Here is a 15,975-nt window from a genome sequence, read left to right on the forward strand (position 1 = left end):
AGTTGGTATCTGCTTTTTCAGGAGACTTTCCCTAAGCAAACCCTGTAAGCTAAAGTATCCTGCTTCATTGATATGGCTTGTTGGATCACAGAAACATAAGGCAACTTCAGACGTGCAGCACATAGCATCCTGTTGCTTCCATACAGCTGCTCTTAAATGGTGTACTATCTTTAAGATGCACATTTCAACAGTGTGCTCATGCATAATAGAAAGAATCACACAAAAGGGGGAGGCAGATTTAGCATTATGCTGGCAATTAGACATATTCAACCGAGGTTAGTTTTTCTTTATGAGAAAGTTGGACAGAAACTCTATTCTGATTAAACTTTTCTCACAGGTGTATCAGAGCCATTCAGGAAACCATCTTACAGATGACAAATCTACAGATATGAACAGAAAACTGGGGGGAACTGACCCTCGTTTTCATGCCTCTCCCTTTGAGGCTGCTAAAGCCTGCTGATATTGAAGACAGTAGTGGCTGCATGCTCTCAGTTTGCGTGGAAGACCTGCCTTCTAGGCTCCCTTCCTGCTTTGTCAGTTACTACAAGACATTCTTCCATCCAAGATCGCCATCAAGCCCATACAGCTGGTGAACCATGAGCCGGGCTTCCATGTGGAAGACTTGGGTTCACATCTCGTGGTACTGACAGAGCCCCATGGCCTTCAATAAGCGGGGGAAGATGTGACACACTCTATGGATAAAGCACCAGCCCATTTGCATATAGTGTTAACAGGGCAACTGGTGCCATTCACCACTAGCATGGTAACAGTCCATACTAATACACTGCTGCCCATGGCAAGTACATCTATTCATGTCAATTATTGCTCTCCACGGGCTAATTCTCCCCCCTCCCCATATGAGGGAGTTTATCTAAAACACATGCTTGAGAAGGCCCCCTTAATGGGAACAATAAGGCATCTCACATGGTTAAGAGCACTAAGAAAGATGGCAATCTCTCACACACCTGAGAGTGTGTGAGGACCCAATGGGACCTAGCTACACATAATAGCTCTTTAAAAAATAATAATGAAGAAGTTACAAGAATAGGAGAAGCAACAACAAGTATTCGATCCTATGCATGTTTACCCCGAACGAAACTCTCCCAGGGTTACTCCTAGGAAGAGGAGCCAAATCCTAGGGGCCAAGGGCCCTTTGCCCCCCATTAAAATATATGAGGGTATGGGGCACCCCCAAGTTGATGAACATTGCCATTCAAATGGTGTGGTTGAGCCCCATCATGTGATTGATTATGTGGGGTGGGACTCCCCCCCCCCAATATTTTATTCAAGTTGACAACCCTGCTCCAAGGTCACAGCAGCCTCCTTCGAAGGGATGGTGGGTGGGTTTTTAAGGGGAGCACCCAGGGGGAGAGAGGTTGGACCTTCCCCTCCCCTCCCCACACCCCACCTCATCCCCCTCGGCCTCCTTCTCCTTACCCTGGCGGCGCGGGAAGAGTAGGGGTCCTCGAAGAGCGCCCACATGCGCGGCTGGAGTCTCTTCCAGCGGCCGCCCTTGCCGTCGAGCGGGGCTCCGAGGGCGGCGGCAGCTGCGGCGGCGGCGCTCACGTCGTCGATGCCCAGTCGCTTGGCGGCCAGCTCGTCGTCGTCAGGCTCGGCGGGCGGCTCTCCGGTGATGAGGTCGGGCGCCTCGAAGATGTCGAGCGCCTCCTCGGCGTCGCGGTGCTGCCGGTACGTCATCCAGCAGCAGGGCTCCACGTCGGTCTCGTCGATGCCCCAGAAAGCCAGCTCCTCCTCGAAGAGCGGCCCGCACACGTCGGCGGGGCAGTGCAGCTTGCCCGTGCGGTAGTAGTTGAGCACGTAGGCGAAGACGCCCGGGTGCCGGTCGAAGAAGAACTCGCAGCACGTGGCGCCGCCACCACCGCCATTGCTGCGCGGACTCCAGGCACTGCCGCCCGCGCCGTCCAGGGGGCCGCCCGCGCCGCCGCCGCTGCCTCCGCCCGGGTTAGGTCCCGGGTTGGGGGCGGGCAGGGGCGGCGGGGGAGCCGGCAGGGGCGGCGCTTGGTGCTCTTCCCCGCCGCCGGGGGACTCGCAGGCCAGCAGAGCCAGGCGGGTGCCCGGCAGCGTCTTGAGGGTGCTCCGGTAGGTCTCGTGCCTCGTGCCCCCGACGTTGAGGATCACCCTCTCGTGGTCCTCGAGCTTCCCCATCTCTGTGGCTCAGACATGACTGCGGGAGAGAAAAGGAGAAGAAGGAGGAAAAAGGCGCCCAGAGGCAACGGAGCCTGGTGGCTATTTTTAGGCCGCCTGGGGAAAGGAAGACGTCGATTGTCATGGAAGAGTGGGGGAGGGGCCACGGCCACCACCACGTGATAATTGCCCCCAGATATGAATGGGATGTAGCAAGGAGGGGTAAGCAGCTTCCTAGAGGTTGCACCTTGCATGGTAGCTAGTTGCATCTTCATGAGGAAGGGACGAAGCCCTTCGAGAAGAGCCGTACAGCCAGGCGTCGCATACTCGTCCTGAGCCTACAGTCCCCTGCTGGTCGTGTCCAAGAGAGGGCGCTCTTCCCAACCTACACCGTTTCCTGTTGGAACCCAGAGCCAGGTCACCAGAGGGACCTCCCCATGTTGCTGCCTCCGTTTCCCTTGTCCGGCGTTTGCCTCCCCCACTCCCAATATCCGCCGTTCTCCTTAACAAAACTCAACCCCATGTCCCATCCCTTTTGGCCACCCTAGACTCTGAACCCTCAAGTTTCCCGTCTAAGTTCCTCGCAAGCAGTGGCAAAGAACGCAGCTCAAGGGAAAAGTTGCTCTGCCAACGACCCTGGAACCAACCTGGAGCTCCTGCCAGCTCTTTTCTGGGCACAATCCGGAGAAGCCCCCTTGCCCCACACTCCTTCCGCCTTCTCCTCTCCTGCTTTCAGATGGCTGCTCTTCCTCATCCTTCCATCTTCTCGCCCTCCCTCCGCTTGAGATGATCTGGACTCTGCCTCAAAGCGCCCCCTCCCTCCACACACGCACACAAACACCCCAATACAGCCAAGGCTCACACCGGAATAGAGCCGCTTCTCCTTGCTAGCTATCAGTAGTCACCTTCGTCAACCCTCTTCATCCCTCGTCTCTGAATTCTTTCGCCCAAGTTGTCTGGACAAACATGAGGAATTAAAACGAGGTGCCCTTTGTCCATCTTCTATTAGGAGAGAAATCTACAGGAGACATCTGGGGTTGACTAGTGATAACCAAACACTCTTTGCAACCCCCCCCCCTTCCCAAATCCAGCAGCGGGCACACCCTATAGGATCTGTTGTCGTGTAACCTTAGCAGCAGATTTCTACGTTCCTCATCCTCGCCAGATTATACATGCAGGTTAATTTAAGGACCGAGAAGCAGATGTAATCAGAAATGCGCTGCTATGGTTATCCCCCTCCCCACGCCATCCTTCCTCATACCTTGGTGACACGAGAGAAAGAGGCTGCTCTTCACATTGCAAACGCTCTTTCCTTCGCAGCTGCCTCCAGACTCGGTTGTGTTGGTGTCAAACGAAGAACTACTTGTTGTAGCGGGGAAGGGGGGGCGCTCCTCCCATCTTCAGGTGGCCATGCCAGCGCCCTTGACTGCCAACCCCGAAGGCAAGGGAAGCAGCCCCCACCTGCTGCTAGGAAACCTCTCTTCAGTCATTGTGCCAGATCGAGGAGACGCTTTAGCTTATCGGAGGAGAAAAAAGCATCACAAAAACATGGGGGGGGGAGGAGGCGAGGGTGTCCTCGGCAGGGTGGGCTCAAAGCGTCTGAAGGAGTCGGCACTGCTCCATCCAAGAGCCTCTCCACTCGCTCCAGCTCCAAGGTGAAAGGAGCGCTGCTGCCAAGGCTTCCCCTGCGTTTCAAGAGAGGCAAGGTGGGAGCTGTCCCTTCAGCACCATTCTTCAGCAATTACGTGGCAGGCGACCCCATTAGCCTTGTTTTCTCGGGTTGCGCGATTTGCTTCGATCGCTGAAAGCACACCAAACGCAACGCAAAAGCCATTTCTGAGGAACGCACCTCCGCTCCTTTCACACGCTGATTTCACTTCGGGAGAAACAGAGCATCCGGTTGGGGAAGAGTTGTTTACCTGACAGGAGCAATGAGGATGGCACCTAGCTACAGGTGAAAATGACACGGAGTAGGCTTTTAGAAGAAGAATTCTGGATGTAGGAAGTGCAACTGCAGTCAACAGCAAGGATGAGGGGAAAGACACAAGGATGTGGCTGAACGTTGTTGTTTCGTGTCTATGGACCTCTGTTTCTAGTCCTGCCTCCTTATTCACTACACTCACAGGAGCATTTTAAAGGTTTGCTGTGTGTGTCACTACTATATCCCATCTCCATAGAATGTTCCTTCACAATCTCACCACAACCTCTGGGAGCTCAACATGAACAGAATGGTTCCAAAATCTCTCTCTCTCTCTCTCTCTTACATACACACATACACACACACATTGAAAAGTACCTGGAACAGAAGGATCTAGTGGCTACTCTGCTTTCATTAGGTAGCCATTGTGTCACCATGATCCATGAAAAAAATGAAACTGTTCAAGGGTAATGAGACTGCTTTCAGATGTAATCATAAATACACTTGCACACCCCATCCCACTAATTCTGTAGTCCTTTCCTTGGTGGTAGAAAAGCTCACCTAGATCATCTGACATCAGGAAGAGCCACTATCCAGAAAGCAGAGGACCAACCCCGCATTACCTAATATGATGTTTTGTCCTAAGGGTCCAAGGAGGCTGAAGGAGAACAAAGAGGTGTGATTTTTCATTCAGCATAAAAACTGGTAGAGATCACTTGATAACAACAGACAGAATCAAGTAGGGAATCTGAAGTCCCTTCTCAGTGCAAGCCTGAAAATCTTTAAATCCACCGTTACAAGTGCATACACAAGATTTCAAAAGCAAATGTAATTTTTCACTGGATTGCTCTACATACAGTTGTAGGCAGACTACATCCCAAGAGAAGCAACCACATATTCCTGACATCTATAAAGAATGCTAGCCCTCAACAAGACCTAAGACCATAACTGCACTGCAGGTTACAGCTTATCTTCATATTTTTGCATTTCTGTGCATCTTCACTCCTCCCAATTTGCTAGTATTAGAAACACCTCCTGTATCTGTGTAACAAAGTTTTAAGCTTTTGGGTGCAACCAATCTGCTCCTAGAAATATGTTGTTGTTGTTTAGTCGTTTAGTCGTGTCTGACTCTTCATGACCCCATGGACCATAGCACGCCAGGCACTCCTGTCTTGCACTGCCTCCCGCAGTTTGGTCAAACTCATGTTCGTAGCTTCAAGAACACTGTCCAACCATCTTGTCCTCTGACGTCCCCTTCTCCTAGTGCCCTCAATCTTTCCCAACATCAGGGTCTTTCCCAAGGATTCTCCTCTTCTCATGAGGTGGCCAAAGTATTGGAGCCTCAGCTTCACGATCTGTCCTTCCAGGGAGCACTCAGGGCTGATTTCCTTCAGAATGGATAGGTTTGATCTTCTTGCAGTCCATGGGACTCTCAAGAGTCTCCTCCAGCACCATAATTCAAAAGCATCAATTCTTCGGCGATCAGCCTTCTTTATGGTCCAGCTCTCACTTCCATACATCACTACTGGGAAAACCATAGCTTTAACTATACGGACCTTTGTTGGCAAGGTGATGTCTCTGCTTTTTATATATGTAGCTATAGTTTTATTTCTATGATCTTGCAGGTTCTTGCCTTTAAAAAATCTCCCTTATGAGAATTTCACAATTATGCTTATACACTATAATCACACTTACTGGTAAAGTAACTTTGGCTTATTATGGCCAGGATAGCAGGGAAGATGCTCATTGTTTACCAAGAAGCAAAAGAAATCTCAGTGATCAGCTTGAACTATCCTTGAAGAGTCACCAAACAAAGAAGTACAAGACAAACCATGAGAAGCTCCACTGACAGATGGGGGGGGAACAATGATGAAATGTCTGGTTACATTTCTTATAGCAAGGAAACTGAAATATGGAGACTAACAGCTCCTAAAAGTTTTTAGCAAATGCTGTGAGCTGCTTCTACATGAAGCCAATATTAACCAGGTATAATCATACTCAGTCAATCTTTCTTTGCAGGACAATCTACCTACATGCTAAGGAATGAATGTAGGCAAGATAGTTTAGTAGAAAAGAAGTCAAAAGGCAATGTGTGCAAATACCACAGACATGCCCTAAGATGTAACACAGTCTGAACATCACATTATTTCACACATTTGAAGATCATCTGCTAGGGGAAAAAAATCTCTCCCCCCCCCATAGAACGCCATTGACGCATCACAAAAGTCAACCAGGGGGCTTAGCCAATGGTGGGAGGATTAAGATCCAAAAGCTGGCAGAGATTGTAGCATTACCTAGCTATTCCTATGTGCCACCATCGCTTTTCTCTACCTCACATATACACATTGGGGCATAAGAGGAATCAATTGCAATCTGGCAAGCAATAATGGGCCTGCAGCACCTGCAGAGTTGGATGGTGGTTCAAGCTGTGTGTCATCAGGCCAATAGCCACAAGTTTCCAATTCCAGTGCTAGAACATCAAAGATTCAAGAATACCTTGGATATTAGGTCTCCTTGTGATCAATGCTGGTAATTGTCCATAAGAAGGGGCTGTCTTTCTCGATGACTTCCAGTGTCTGTGCCACAGCTGCTGAATCCATTGAAAACTATCTGCAACATCTGAAGCATGGCACAAGGTATTATTTTGTACCATTGCCCAATTGGTGTGCTCATAGCAAAAAGAAAAGTTTCTTATCTAAAAGCTATGTCTATATTTGTTTTGTATTTTTGTGGAAGAACACAGTAACATATAGTGACCTTTAAATGGGTCACCATTCCCCTAATTAATTTCATTAGTGCCTACAGCTTTCTTTTTTTGGTTCCCACTTCTGGGAGAAACCCTGGCTTTTTGTAGGCCTTTGACTTTATTATATCCCTCTTCTAGGGACATTTAAATATATTTTTGGTCCATTTGGCCTCATTCTTTCCTTCCCTTTTGTTGTGATTTGCTTCAAGTGATTCCTAGGGAATCACTATCTATGCCTATTATCAAGATCCTATACACATCCAACAGTCAAAATCATCTGGATCCCCACCCCCCATACTGCATGCAGAGCTGCCTAAATCATCTAATCTGTTCTTTCAACTTTTGTTTTCTTAAGCGGTTTTAAGGACATTTATAACTTTTTCCTCTGGCAACAATTTTAAATTACTTAAGTATTAGAAGAATGGCAACATATATGCTTTTCTGCTAAAAGAAAAACAGAAAAAATATATATCCCCTTGTTTTTAAAAGTATTTGCACATTTATTTTGTCCAAATTTGTTTCTGTGTAGTAGAATGCAATATAGATTGGATAAATATTATAACATCTCCTTAAATCAGTCCCAACTGAATTTCACATACAGTATGATAACATCTTCAGGTGGCGCTGTGGTTAAACCACTGAGCCTAGGGCTTGCTGATCAGAAGGTTGGCGGTTCGAATCCCTGTGACGGGGTGAGCTCCTGTTGCTTGGTCCCAGCTCCTGCCAACCTAGCAGTTCGAAAGCACGTCAAAATGCAAGTAGATAAATAGGAACTGCTACAGCGGGAAGGTAAACGGCGTTTCCATGTGCTGCTCTGGTTTGCCAGAAGCAGCTTTGTCATGCTGGCCACATGACCTGGAAGCTATACGCCGGCTCCCTCGGCCAATAATGCGAGATGAGCGCGCAACCCCAGAGTCGGTCACGACTGGACCTAATGGTCAGGGGTCCCTTTACCTTTACCTTATGATAATATCTTAAATTCATTTAACTTGTGTGATTTCAAACTTACATGGTTGAAGACTGACCAGTTGAAAACACACAAATTAAATGCATGGAAGGTGGAGAGTTTAAAAGCTCTTTGCCTTGCTTGGGGGACAAGGCCTGCTCAGTGCACTGTCCAGAAAAGTAACCTTGGCTATGCTCTGACCTTGGCTATGCTGGCTGAAGCTGATGGGATTGTAGTCCAACACATCTGGAAGATTACCGGTTCCCCACCCCTACACTATGCTCAGCCGGGCTTCGCTGAGCATAGCATAGATGCAAAAAAAAAAGAGAGATGCAAATCAGCTGCAATCTGCTCTCCGGGATATCACACACCCATGTTAGCATGATGTGTGAAAGGGCCAAAGAGAATAGAAAGTATAAAACAGGTTAAACCACAGACTTTTTGAGAAGGTTGTTAGAAACTTCTTCCTGCCTCTCATTTGTATGAGTTTCAAGTGGATTGAACTGGGCTTTCATTCTTGCCCACAAGAGCACCTACTGATGCATTGAGCAAGATACTGGTGTGTTAAACAGCTACCGGTAAGTGATGCTGCTAGTGTGGATCCCTGTGTGGCAGCGAAAACTTCTCCCTCTTTTCAAGAATCATGGGGCAGGGAAAGGGATCAGCAAGTCCTGTAAGTAGCTGCTGCTGGAAGACACCCTGTTGCTTTCTTCTAGATTCCAAGTCAGGCAGAGAGATACCGTAATACTGTAAACATATTTCTTTTAAGAGGCTAATGTGTAAATCAACTACAATGGATGCCATTCTCAAAGTTGCAGCCACATATGTGGATGCAGGAAAAACTTTATTCCCATTTCAGAATTTACAAAAGATCACAGTAGAAGTGATAGGCTTACTTGTAGATCAGATGCTTTCCACCTTCATTTGGGTTGCGTTTCCCCCTCCCCTGTGTAACTTTTGCAGAGAAACCTGTTTCTGTTTGGATGGAGCTGTCTACTGCCATGGAAACAGAACAATCTTCTGCAAAGGACCAATGCTGAGATTGCTCTGCCTATTTTCCAGCAGCATTTCCCACTAAAGTCTCTGGGAAGAGCTTCAGTGGCTTCCTGTTATATCTTGTAAAATGAATGTGTTGCTTCCCTATGTAGAAAGGGGTAATGGTCAAGTACTATTATTGTATCTATATAGTAAAAAAGTGGGAATGTCACTGTGCAGCCTCCATTCAGGATTCATAGTGCCAAATCATATTCCTGGATTTGCACATGAAACCAGTCACTCAAACCAATTATTTGCTTCCTGGATCAAATTGTATGATGGATAGTAAGACTCCTCCAAGTCAAATTTATATAGGCAAGTATGCTTTAAATCAGGCATAGGCAAACTTGGCCCTCCAGATGTTTTGGACTACAACTCCCATCATCCCTAGCTAACAGGACCAGTGGTCAGGGATGATGGGAGTTGTACTTCCAATACATCTGAAGGGCCAAGTTTGCCTATGGCTTTAAATGCATCTAGTCTTCTTCCTCGTTGCCTTGTAGCTTTGAAGCACAGAAGTTCAATAGTCCGGGCTCTCACTTCTGCTGTCTGTTGTTTCTCTTTTCAATCTACAAAGATAAATGACACTCTAAAATAACTAACACAGGGTGACATTGAGCCATAATAAATATAGGGACCAGCCATTCTAGCAGAGTAGACCCAAAGGCACATGAAGCCACTATGCTGTAGTAGATTACAAAACTGTTCTTAGGTTAGGTTATGGAATAATTTGCATATTTCTGACTTAGTGTGCTAATTAAAAAGAAGCCAATAGTTTGTCCCTGTGGCAATTCTAAACCTTTTAACTCCAAGATTCATTTGTAAACCTTGATTAACCAGCCAAATAGCTTTAGTGCAGAAGACATCTGGCTTGGTAACCCTTTAATGCTTTCCTTTAATCCTATTTAGAGTACCTCTAATTTATACCATGAAAAATAAGCATTATATTTTGTCTCCATTGTAAGGTTATGCTACAACTGTCCATATCCCTGTTTCTTTGCGACTGAATGTCATCCTAAGAGACTGAAAAATCTAAAGCTTATGCAGAATGTCATGCTTTGCAGATTAATTCATCAGTTCAGGAGCATGTTGCAGGATCTGAATTAGCTTCTGATAAGTTTCCAGCTGGAATTCAAAGTGGTGGTTTTATAGCTTTCTCAGTTGTAAATGACATGGGATTATTCAGATGGTATCAGGGTGCAGCTGCAGTAGGGGATGGATTTGCAGTTGATACAAACTGAATGGGGCTGTTTTGTGTCACAAGGCTTTTTCCTCCTGAAAGAAGATTCATTAGTTTCCTTTTAAGACAACTGCAAATATATGTTAAGACAGGCTTTACAACACAATCACATGTCCCTCCCCCCTCCCCTGTCTCTAGAGTTGTATACTGTAGGTTGAAAGCTTTCAGGCCATTCCAAAATGTTATTTTTAAAAGAGTGAAATTGGAGCACTGGCTTGACATTCAAGCACCTTAAATCCTCTTATCCTTAGAACACTACGTGAAGTCAGCCATTGAAGCTTCAAGTTTCCAAATCTCAGGTACTTTTTTCTGGTTTCTGAAACACTGTAGGAAGAGGTAGGTATTAATTGAATCCCAGTGCAGGCATGTTTACTGGATTCACATATACCATATGCAGTTTCTCTAGTGCTCCTATGTAAACACGGTCATAAAACAAAAATAATTCAGAAGCAAAAAGCTTTGTATCAGCTTGATTACAGGATTTAATTTGTGTCAAGAAAAATAGCAGGATCTCGGAATTAGATTGAGCTCTAAAGAGTATTAAGGATTCACTTAATAAAGTTTGAAACAGAATAAAATATTGCTGCCTCGGCCAATTAAGTACAGCTACAGTGGTACCTTGGGTTACAGACGCTTCAGGTTACAGAACCCAGAAAGGTTATGCTAACCCAGAAATAGTACCTCGGATTAAGAACTTTGCTTCAGGATGAGAACAGAAATCGCATGGCAACACCGCAGCGGCAGTGGGAGGCCCCATTAGCTAAAGTGGTACCTCAGGTTAAGAACAGTTTCAGGTTAAGAACAGACCTCCAGAACGAATTAAGTTCTTAACCCGAGGTACCACTGTATTTAACTCACACTTTACTACAATGGAATCTTCTCCTCACATCACAATGGATATTTGTTGAAAAGTGACTAAGCTGCGTCATGTGATGGGGTCCTTCAGATATAGTCCTTATCCCTCTCTGTACCATTCCACACCCTATGGATCACAAAGTAAGAAAATTAGCATGTGTCTTCACCATTTTCACTGGAATTAAACCAAACATGGATTGGCAGCTGCCACCACCCACTGATTTCTGAGTAGCAAGACCCTCCAATATTGTTGGGAGGAAAGAAAACATTTGAATAGAAAACAGAGTCACAGAATCATAGAATCTTAAGAGTTGGAAGGGACCGCGAAAGTCATCTAGCCCAATCCCCTGCAATGCAGGAATCTCAATGAAAGCATTCATGAATGATAGCCACTCAACCTCTGCTTAAAAACCTCCAAGGAAGGATGGTCCACAACCTCAATTCCACGGTCAAACAGCTCTTACTGTCAGAAAGTTCTTCCTGATGTTTAGTCAGAATCTCATTTCTTGTAACTTGAATCCATTGCTTTGAGCCATACTCCCTGGAGCAGGAGAAAACAAGCTTGCTCCATCTTCTATGTGCCAGCCCTTTAGAAATTTGAAGGTGGCTGTCATATCGCCTCTCATCAGTCTCTTCTTTTCCAGCTAATCATACCCAGCTCTCTCAACTGTTCCTTATAAGGCTTGGTTTCCAGACCCTTTATCATCTTGGTTGCTCTCCTCTGCAAAATGCTGGAGGGGCTGCACTTCCATTGGAACACATTTCCACATGTGGTGGGACTGTAAGGAACCAGAGGATTTCTGGAACATAACTTTCTTGGAATTTGAAAAAAAAACACCTAAATTTGTTTATGAACCAAAATGTGGATTTAATGAATGAGGACCTAATAAGTCATTTTATCACTGCAGTTGGGGTAATCATAGCCAGGAGGCACATTAGAGGCATGGTACCACCAAGTGTGGCATATAGTGTTTAGGAAAATATTTCCCAGATTTCCTGAAATGAATATCCTGCTTTCATTTTAGTTTTAATGGTTTTTAACTGTTTTAACTGTTATGCTGTTTTAATGAGCTTCTGTATTTTATATTTTAATTATGGATATTTTAATGTAGTTGTATTTTAATTACAGGTAACTGTATTCTTGGTTTTATTCTTGTTATTTTGTACTTGGATTTTATTTGTTTGTGAACCGCCTTGGTATTTGTTCTTGAAATGAAAGGTGGGGTAACATAATAAAAGAGGCCAACACTTGCATGCATAGTAAACATCCATAGTTTAATACTACATAATTAAAAATGAAATTTTGTTATGAAAAGTCTCTAACATTAAATTGAATATTTCACATAACAAGCTTGCCAAGGTTTTTTACTGCATAAAAATAATAAATCTCTTCAGCATCAATATAATCTGTATTTCAAAGGCACAATTTAAGACATAATATTAGTGGGATGAGTAAAAAAATGTGTGCATTAAGATCAAATAAGCTGTTCTCTACCTTTTTAGTAAAAGCAAACCAACACCCAACAAAATAATGGCAGATCATAACAATAGAATATATGCAAACCATATACCCGTCAACCAAGGCATTTATTTATTTATTTATTTGTTTATAAGTATTTTTATAACCTGTATGTATGTATGTATGTATGTATGTATGTATGTATGTATGTATGTGTGTAATCTCAAAGTGGTATACAACTCAGTTAAAACGTAACAGATGAGATCATATAAAATTACAACCATTTCCAGTAATCACAATAAAACAAATCTTCAGTAGGTGTTGTCATGTGCTGTCAATATAAACAACCACTACCACAGTCAGGAAAGCACGTGGGTCAAGAAGTAAAATGTACAATGAGTTCTAGAAATAGCTAAGAAATCAATGTGTTTTCAAAACGTCATTTTACAAAAGTAAAATGCTTCAATTAGAACACACTTTTCAGATAAAATTTGCAGTTAACAAGAAATGTAGCTACTTCTATGAGATGCATGTCAGTCTTACCATGGACAACTTCTAAAATGTCGTAAGAGCACATCTGCATATAACTTTCCATGCTATTGGATTTGTACTTAAGGAAAAACATAAGAAGCACCTGGGAAAATCACTGAAAGAGTTGTTGATACATTTTGTAGTGTGATCTGTCAGAAACAGGTAGGGAATTGCAATAGTATCAGCCTTTCTGGTAATAAGCCTTTTAAAAGTACTTCATAGCTGCCAAGTTTTCCCTTTTCTCGCGAGGAAGCCTATTCAGCATAAGGGAAAATCCCTTTAAAAAAGGGATAACTTGGCAGCTATGAAGTACTTATAAATCTATAGAGACTTATGAGAAGTAGTCATTGTATAGTGGTGGCATACAATCACTTAAAAAAATTAGCTATATTGATCAAACCTGTAACTTCCTCTCATATCTCCTTTTACTCAGTTCCGATTCAACAAAACACAGTTTCCTTATCTAGGATGTAGTCTTAATAACAGTTTTCAGAGGCAGGAAAATATTCTGAATTTGTACCAAAACACAGCTTTCATATTAAGAATATTCAGAGTGTAAAAGTGTAAAGTTCAAAAGAGATGAACAAACAACAATCTAAAAAATTACTGAAATATCTTTAGACTATTCAGGCTAATTTGAGACATTTTCATGCAAGAAGTTAACATGTTTCAAATTCTGGTACTGCTTCCCACCTGGATGTTTACACTAAATCCCCCAGGGGTTCCTTAATGTGTTAACAAAATCTTCATCATTCAAAATTCCAATACTTAATCCTTCATAATAGTCCTCAAACTCACAGAATGACACTTCATTAGCATTGCTGCAGGCATCCTCCAGAGTTTCTAGAAATGAAGATCTAATTTCTTCTGCTGTTGCATCACCTGTTAAAATATTGCTTATTATTAAAGACGTTAGCAGGGATGCCAAGAGAGCAGAAAAATAGACAAAATCAAAATCCATGTGTCATTGTTATTAAAAGTACGATAAGAATTTAACATAAATGGATTTCTTAAGTGAAAATTGCAGGAGGCAAACCAAGGCAGGAGAAGGTCAAAGGGAATCTTGGAAAGGGAATTTTATCTCAGATTTTTTAGTCTTTCATTATATCAATCTGTAGATATGAATGAGGAAATTAACCAAAGCAATCTTGTACTATAGTATGGATTTGAAGAATTATTGATAAATATACACAGAATAGTGGCTTGGAAGTTACCAGCCATCATTGCTATGTCCATGATATTATCACTACCCTGTTTTCAATACCGTAATGATTATAATCAATACTTGTATTCATATTTCAGATAATATTTTCAAGTTCAATTAACACAAATTAAACTTTAGTTGCTGTTAAAAGCACTGGAGCAGGATAGTCCATTTTTTGAGTCAGCTGGTAACTTTATTATCAAAATGTAAGGCAAGCCATTCAAATAAGATGTGAATTGCTGACAAGAAGATGCTACCGTAGCTCCCCTCTTTCCCACATTCCCAAAGTGTGACTAAAATGGGTCAGAAAGCAATGTGCAAGGTATCTACCCCTTTCAATCACGATCAACCCAAAGCAAAAAGCTTTGAGCCCTTCTGAGTTGTTACATCAGTATTGAGGGGGCTGGGGATTCTATCACAAAGATTTCTGTATACTTTGTGAGCCTTCTTCATACCTTTTCAGACTATACGATGGACACAGCATTCACATTGGGATGAATGAGTGCGTATTAATTTTTTGTCTCGTGTTCAGCAGAGTTCATTACAGCTTATTGTGGTACCAAAAGGTTGTAATGGTATCTGTTCAAAGGTATGTACAGTGGTACCTCGACATCTGAACAATTCGACTTCTGAAGGTTTCGACTTCCGAAGTCGACAACCCTGGAAGTATTTTTGCCTTGTGCGTTCTGCGCCTGTGCAAAGTGGCACAGTCAGTCGGCGCAGAAGCACGAAATCGCTCTTCGCGCATGCGCAGAAGCGCCGCTTCGACAACCAAAGTCTTCAACTTACGAAGATGGCCGCGGAACGGATCGTCTTCGTAAGTCAAGGTACCACTGTACATGGAAATCTGGTACTTAATCCAAACATTTTTTTTTCCTAATGGACAAACTTAGGCATCCACAAATAGCCTTTGTGACCAGTCATTAATTGTTGTAACCTCAGTCCCTCCCATCCTGTAGCACATCTAGAAGTCCTAAGGGAGAAGAACCTTCCTTCTGGGTGCTCTGACACCGCAGCATGGTGGAAATGTTGGATTCTGCCTGTCTGCCGTTGATCATAAGGTGACTGCGGGAGTAGCTGAGTTTTTGGCAGCAGTGTCTCAAGGAGTAGTTTAATAGGAAGAAATCTCAGATTATATATATATACACATACAATTAGTATATGCAGTTTACTGTTGCCTCTTTGTATGCATTTTAAATACTTTTGTATGTGATTCTTTTTCTTGCGATTCTGTTTGTAAAATGCCTAATAAAGGTTTGATAGTATAGTACAGTGGTACCTCGGTTTATGAACACAATTGGTTCCGGAAGTCTGTTCATAAACTGAAGCGTTCATAAACTGAAGCGAAATTTCCCATTGAAAGTAATGGAAAGTGAATTAATCCATTCCAGACGGTCCGCAGAGTAAGCGTTCATAAACTGAAGCAAACTTTCCCATTGAAAGTAATGGAAAGTGGATTAATCCGTTCCAGACGGGTCCGCGGAGTACTTAAACTGAAGCGTTCATAAACTGAAGCATGGGTGTAATTGGTTCTGGAAGTCTGTTCATAAACTGAAGCGTTCATAAACTGAAGCAAACTTTCCCATTGAAAGTAATGGAAAATGAATTAATCCGTTCCAGATGGGTCTGCAGCGTTCATAAACCGAAAATTCATAAACCGAGGTGTTCATAAACCGAGGTTCCACTGTATATAGAGAAGAACCTTCCTTTTTGTATGAAGAAACCCTTCTGGGACCCCACATTTAAACTCTTCCCTGGTCTCCTTGCTGGCCCTAGCAGGACCAACTTGGCCAGTTAGCCCTGGCAATCACTTGATGTTTCCTAAACTGGGTTCCCCCCCCCCCAAAAAAATGACCCTGAATTTTTTGAATTTTATTGACATGAATGCTACATTTA

At 43.5% G+C, this 15,975-nt stretch overlaps 2 protein-coding genes across 13 annotated transcripts in view; both read right to left on the minus strand.

Moving 5' to 3' along the window:
* Nucleotides 1–2,166, minus strand: part of KCNC2 (potassium voltage-gated channel subfamily C member 2) — a 90,207-nt gene extending 88,041 nt beyond the window's left edge. For 7 of the 8 annotated variants that reach the window (XM_035127764.2, XM_035127769.2, XM_035127765.2 and 4 more), the window contains exon 1: nucleotides 1,438–2,166. In XM_035127764.2, the coding sequence (XP_034983655.1) occupies nucleotides 1,438–2,166 (729 nt within the window). The remainder of the gene's footprint in view (nucleotides 1–1,437) is intronic. The other variant, XM_035127768.2, reaches the window with a different exon arrangement.
* Nucleotides 2,167–12,141: 9,975 nt separating this feature from the next.
* Nucleotides 12,142–15,975, minus strand: part of CAPS2 (calcyphosine 2) — a 32,252-nt gene continuing 28,418 nt past the window's right edge. For all 5 annotated transcript variants that reach the window (XM_035127876.2, XM_035127874.2, XM_035127873.2 and 2 more), the window contains exon 19: nucleotides 12,142–13,757. In XM_035127876.2, the coding sequence (XP_034983767.2) occupies nucleotides 13,582–13,757 (176 nt within the window). In that variant the 3' untranslated portion in view covers nucleotides 12,142–13,581. The remainder of the gene's footprint in view (nucleotides 13,758–15,975) is intronic.

The sequence above is a fragment of the Zootoca vivipara genome, chromosome 10, assembly GCF_963506605.1.
Source record: "Zootoca vivipara chromosome 10, rZooViv1.1, whole genome shotgun sequence".
NCBI lineage: Eukaryota > Metazoa > Chordata > Lepidosauria > Squamata > Lacertidae > Zootoca > Zootoca vivipara.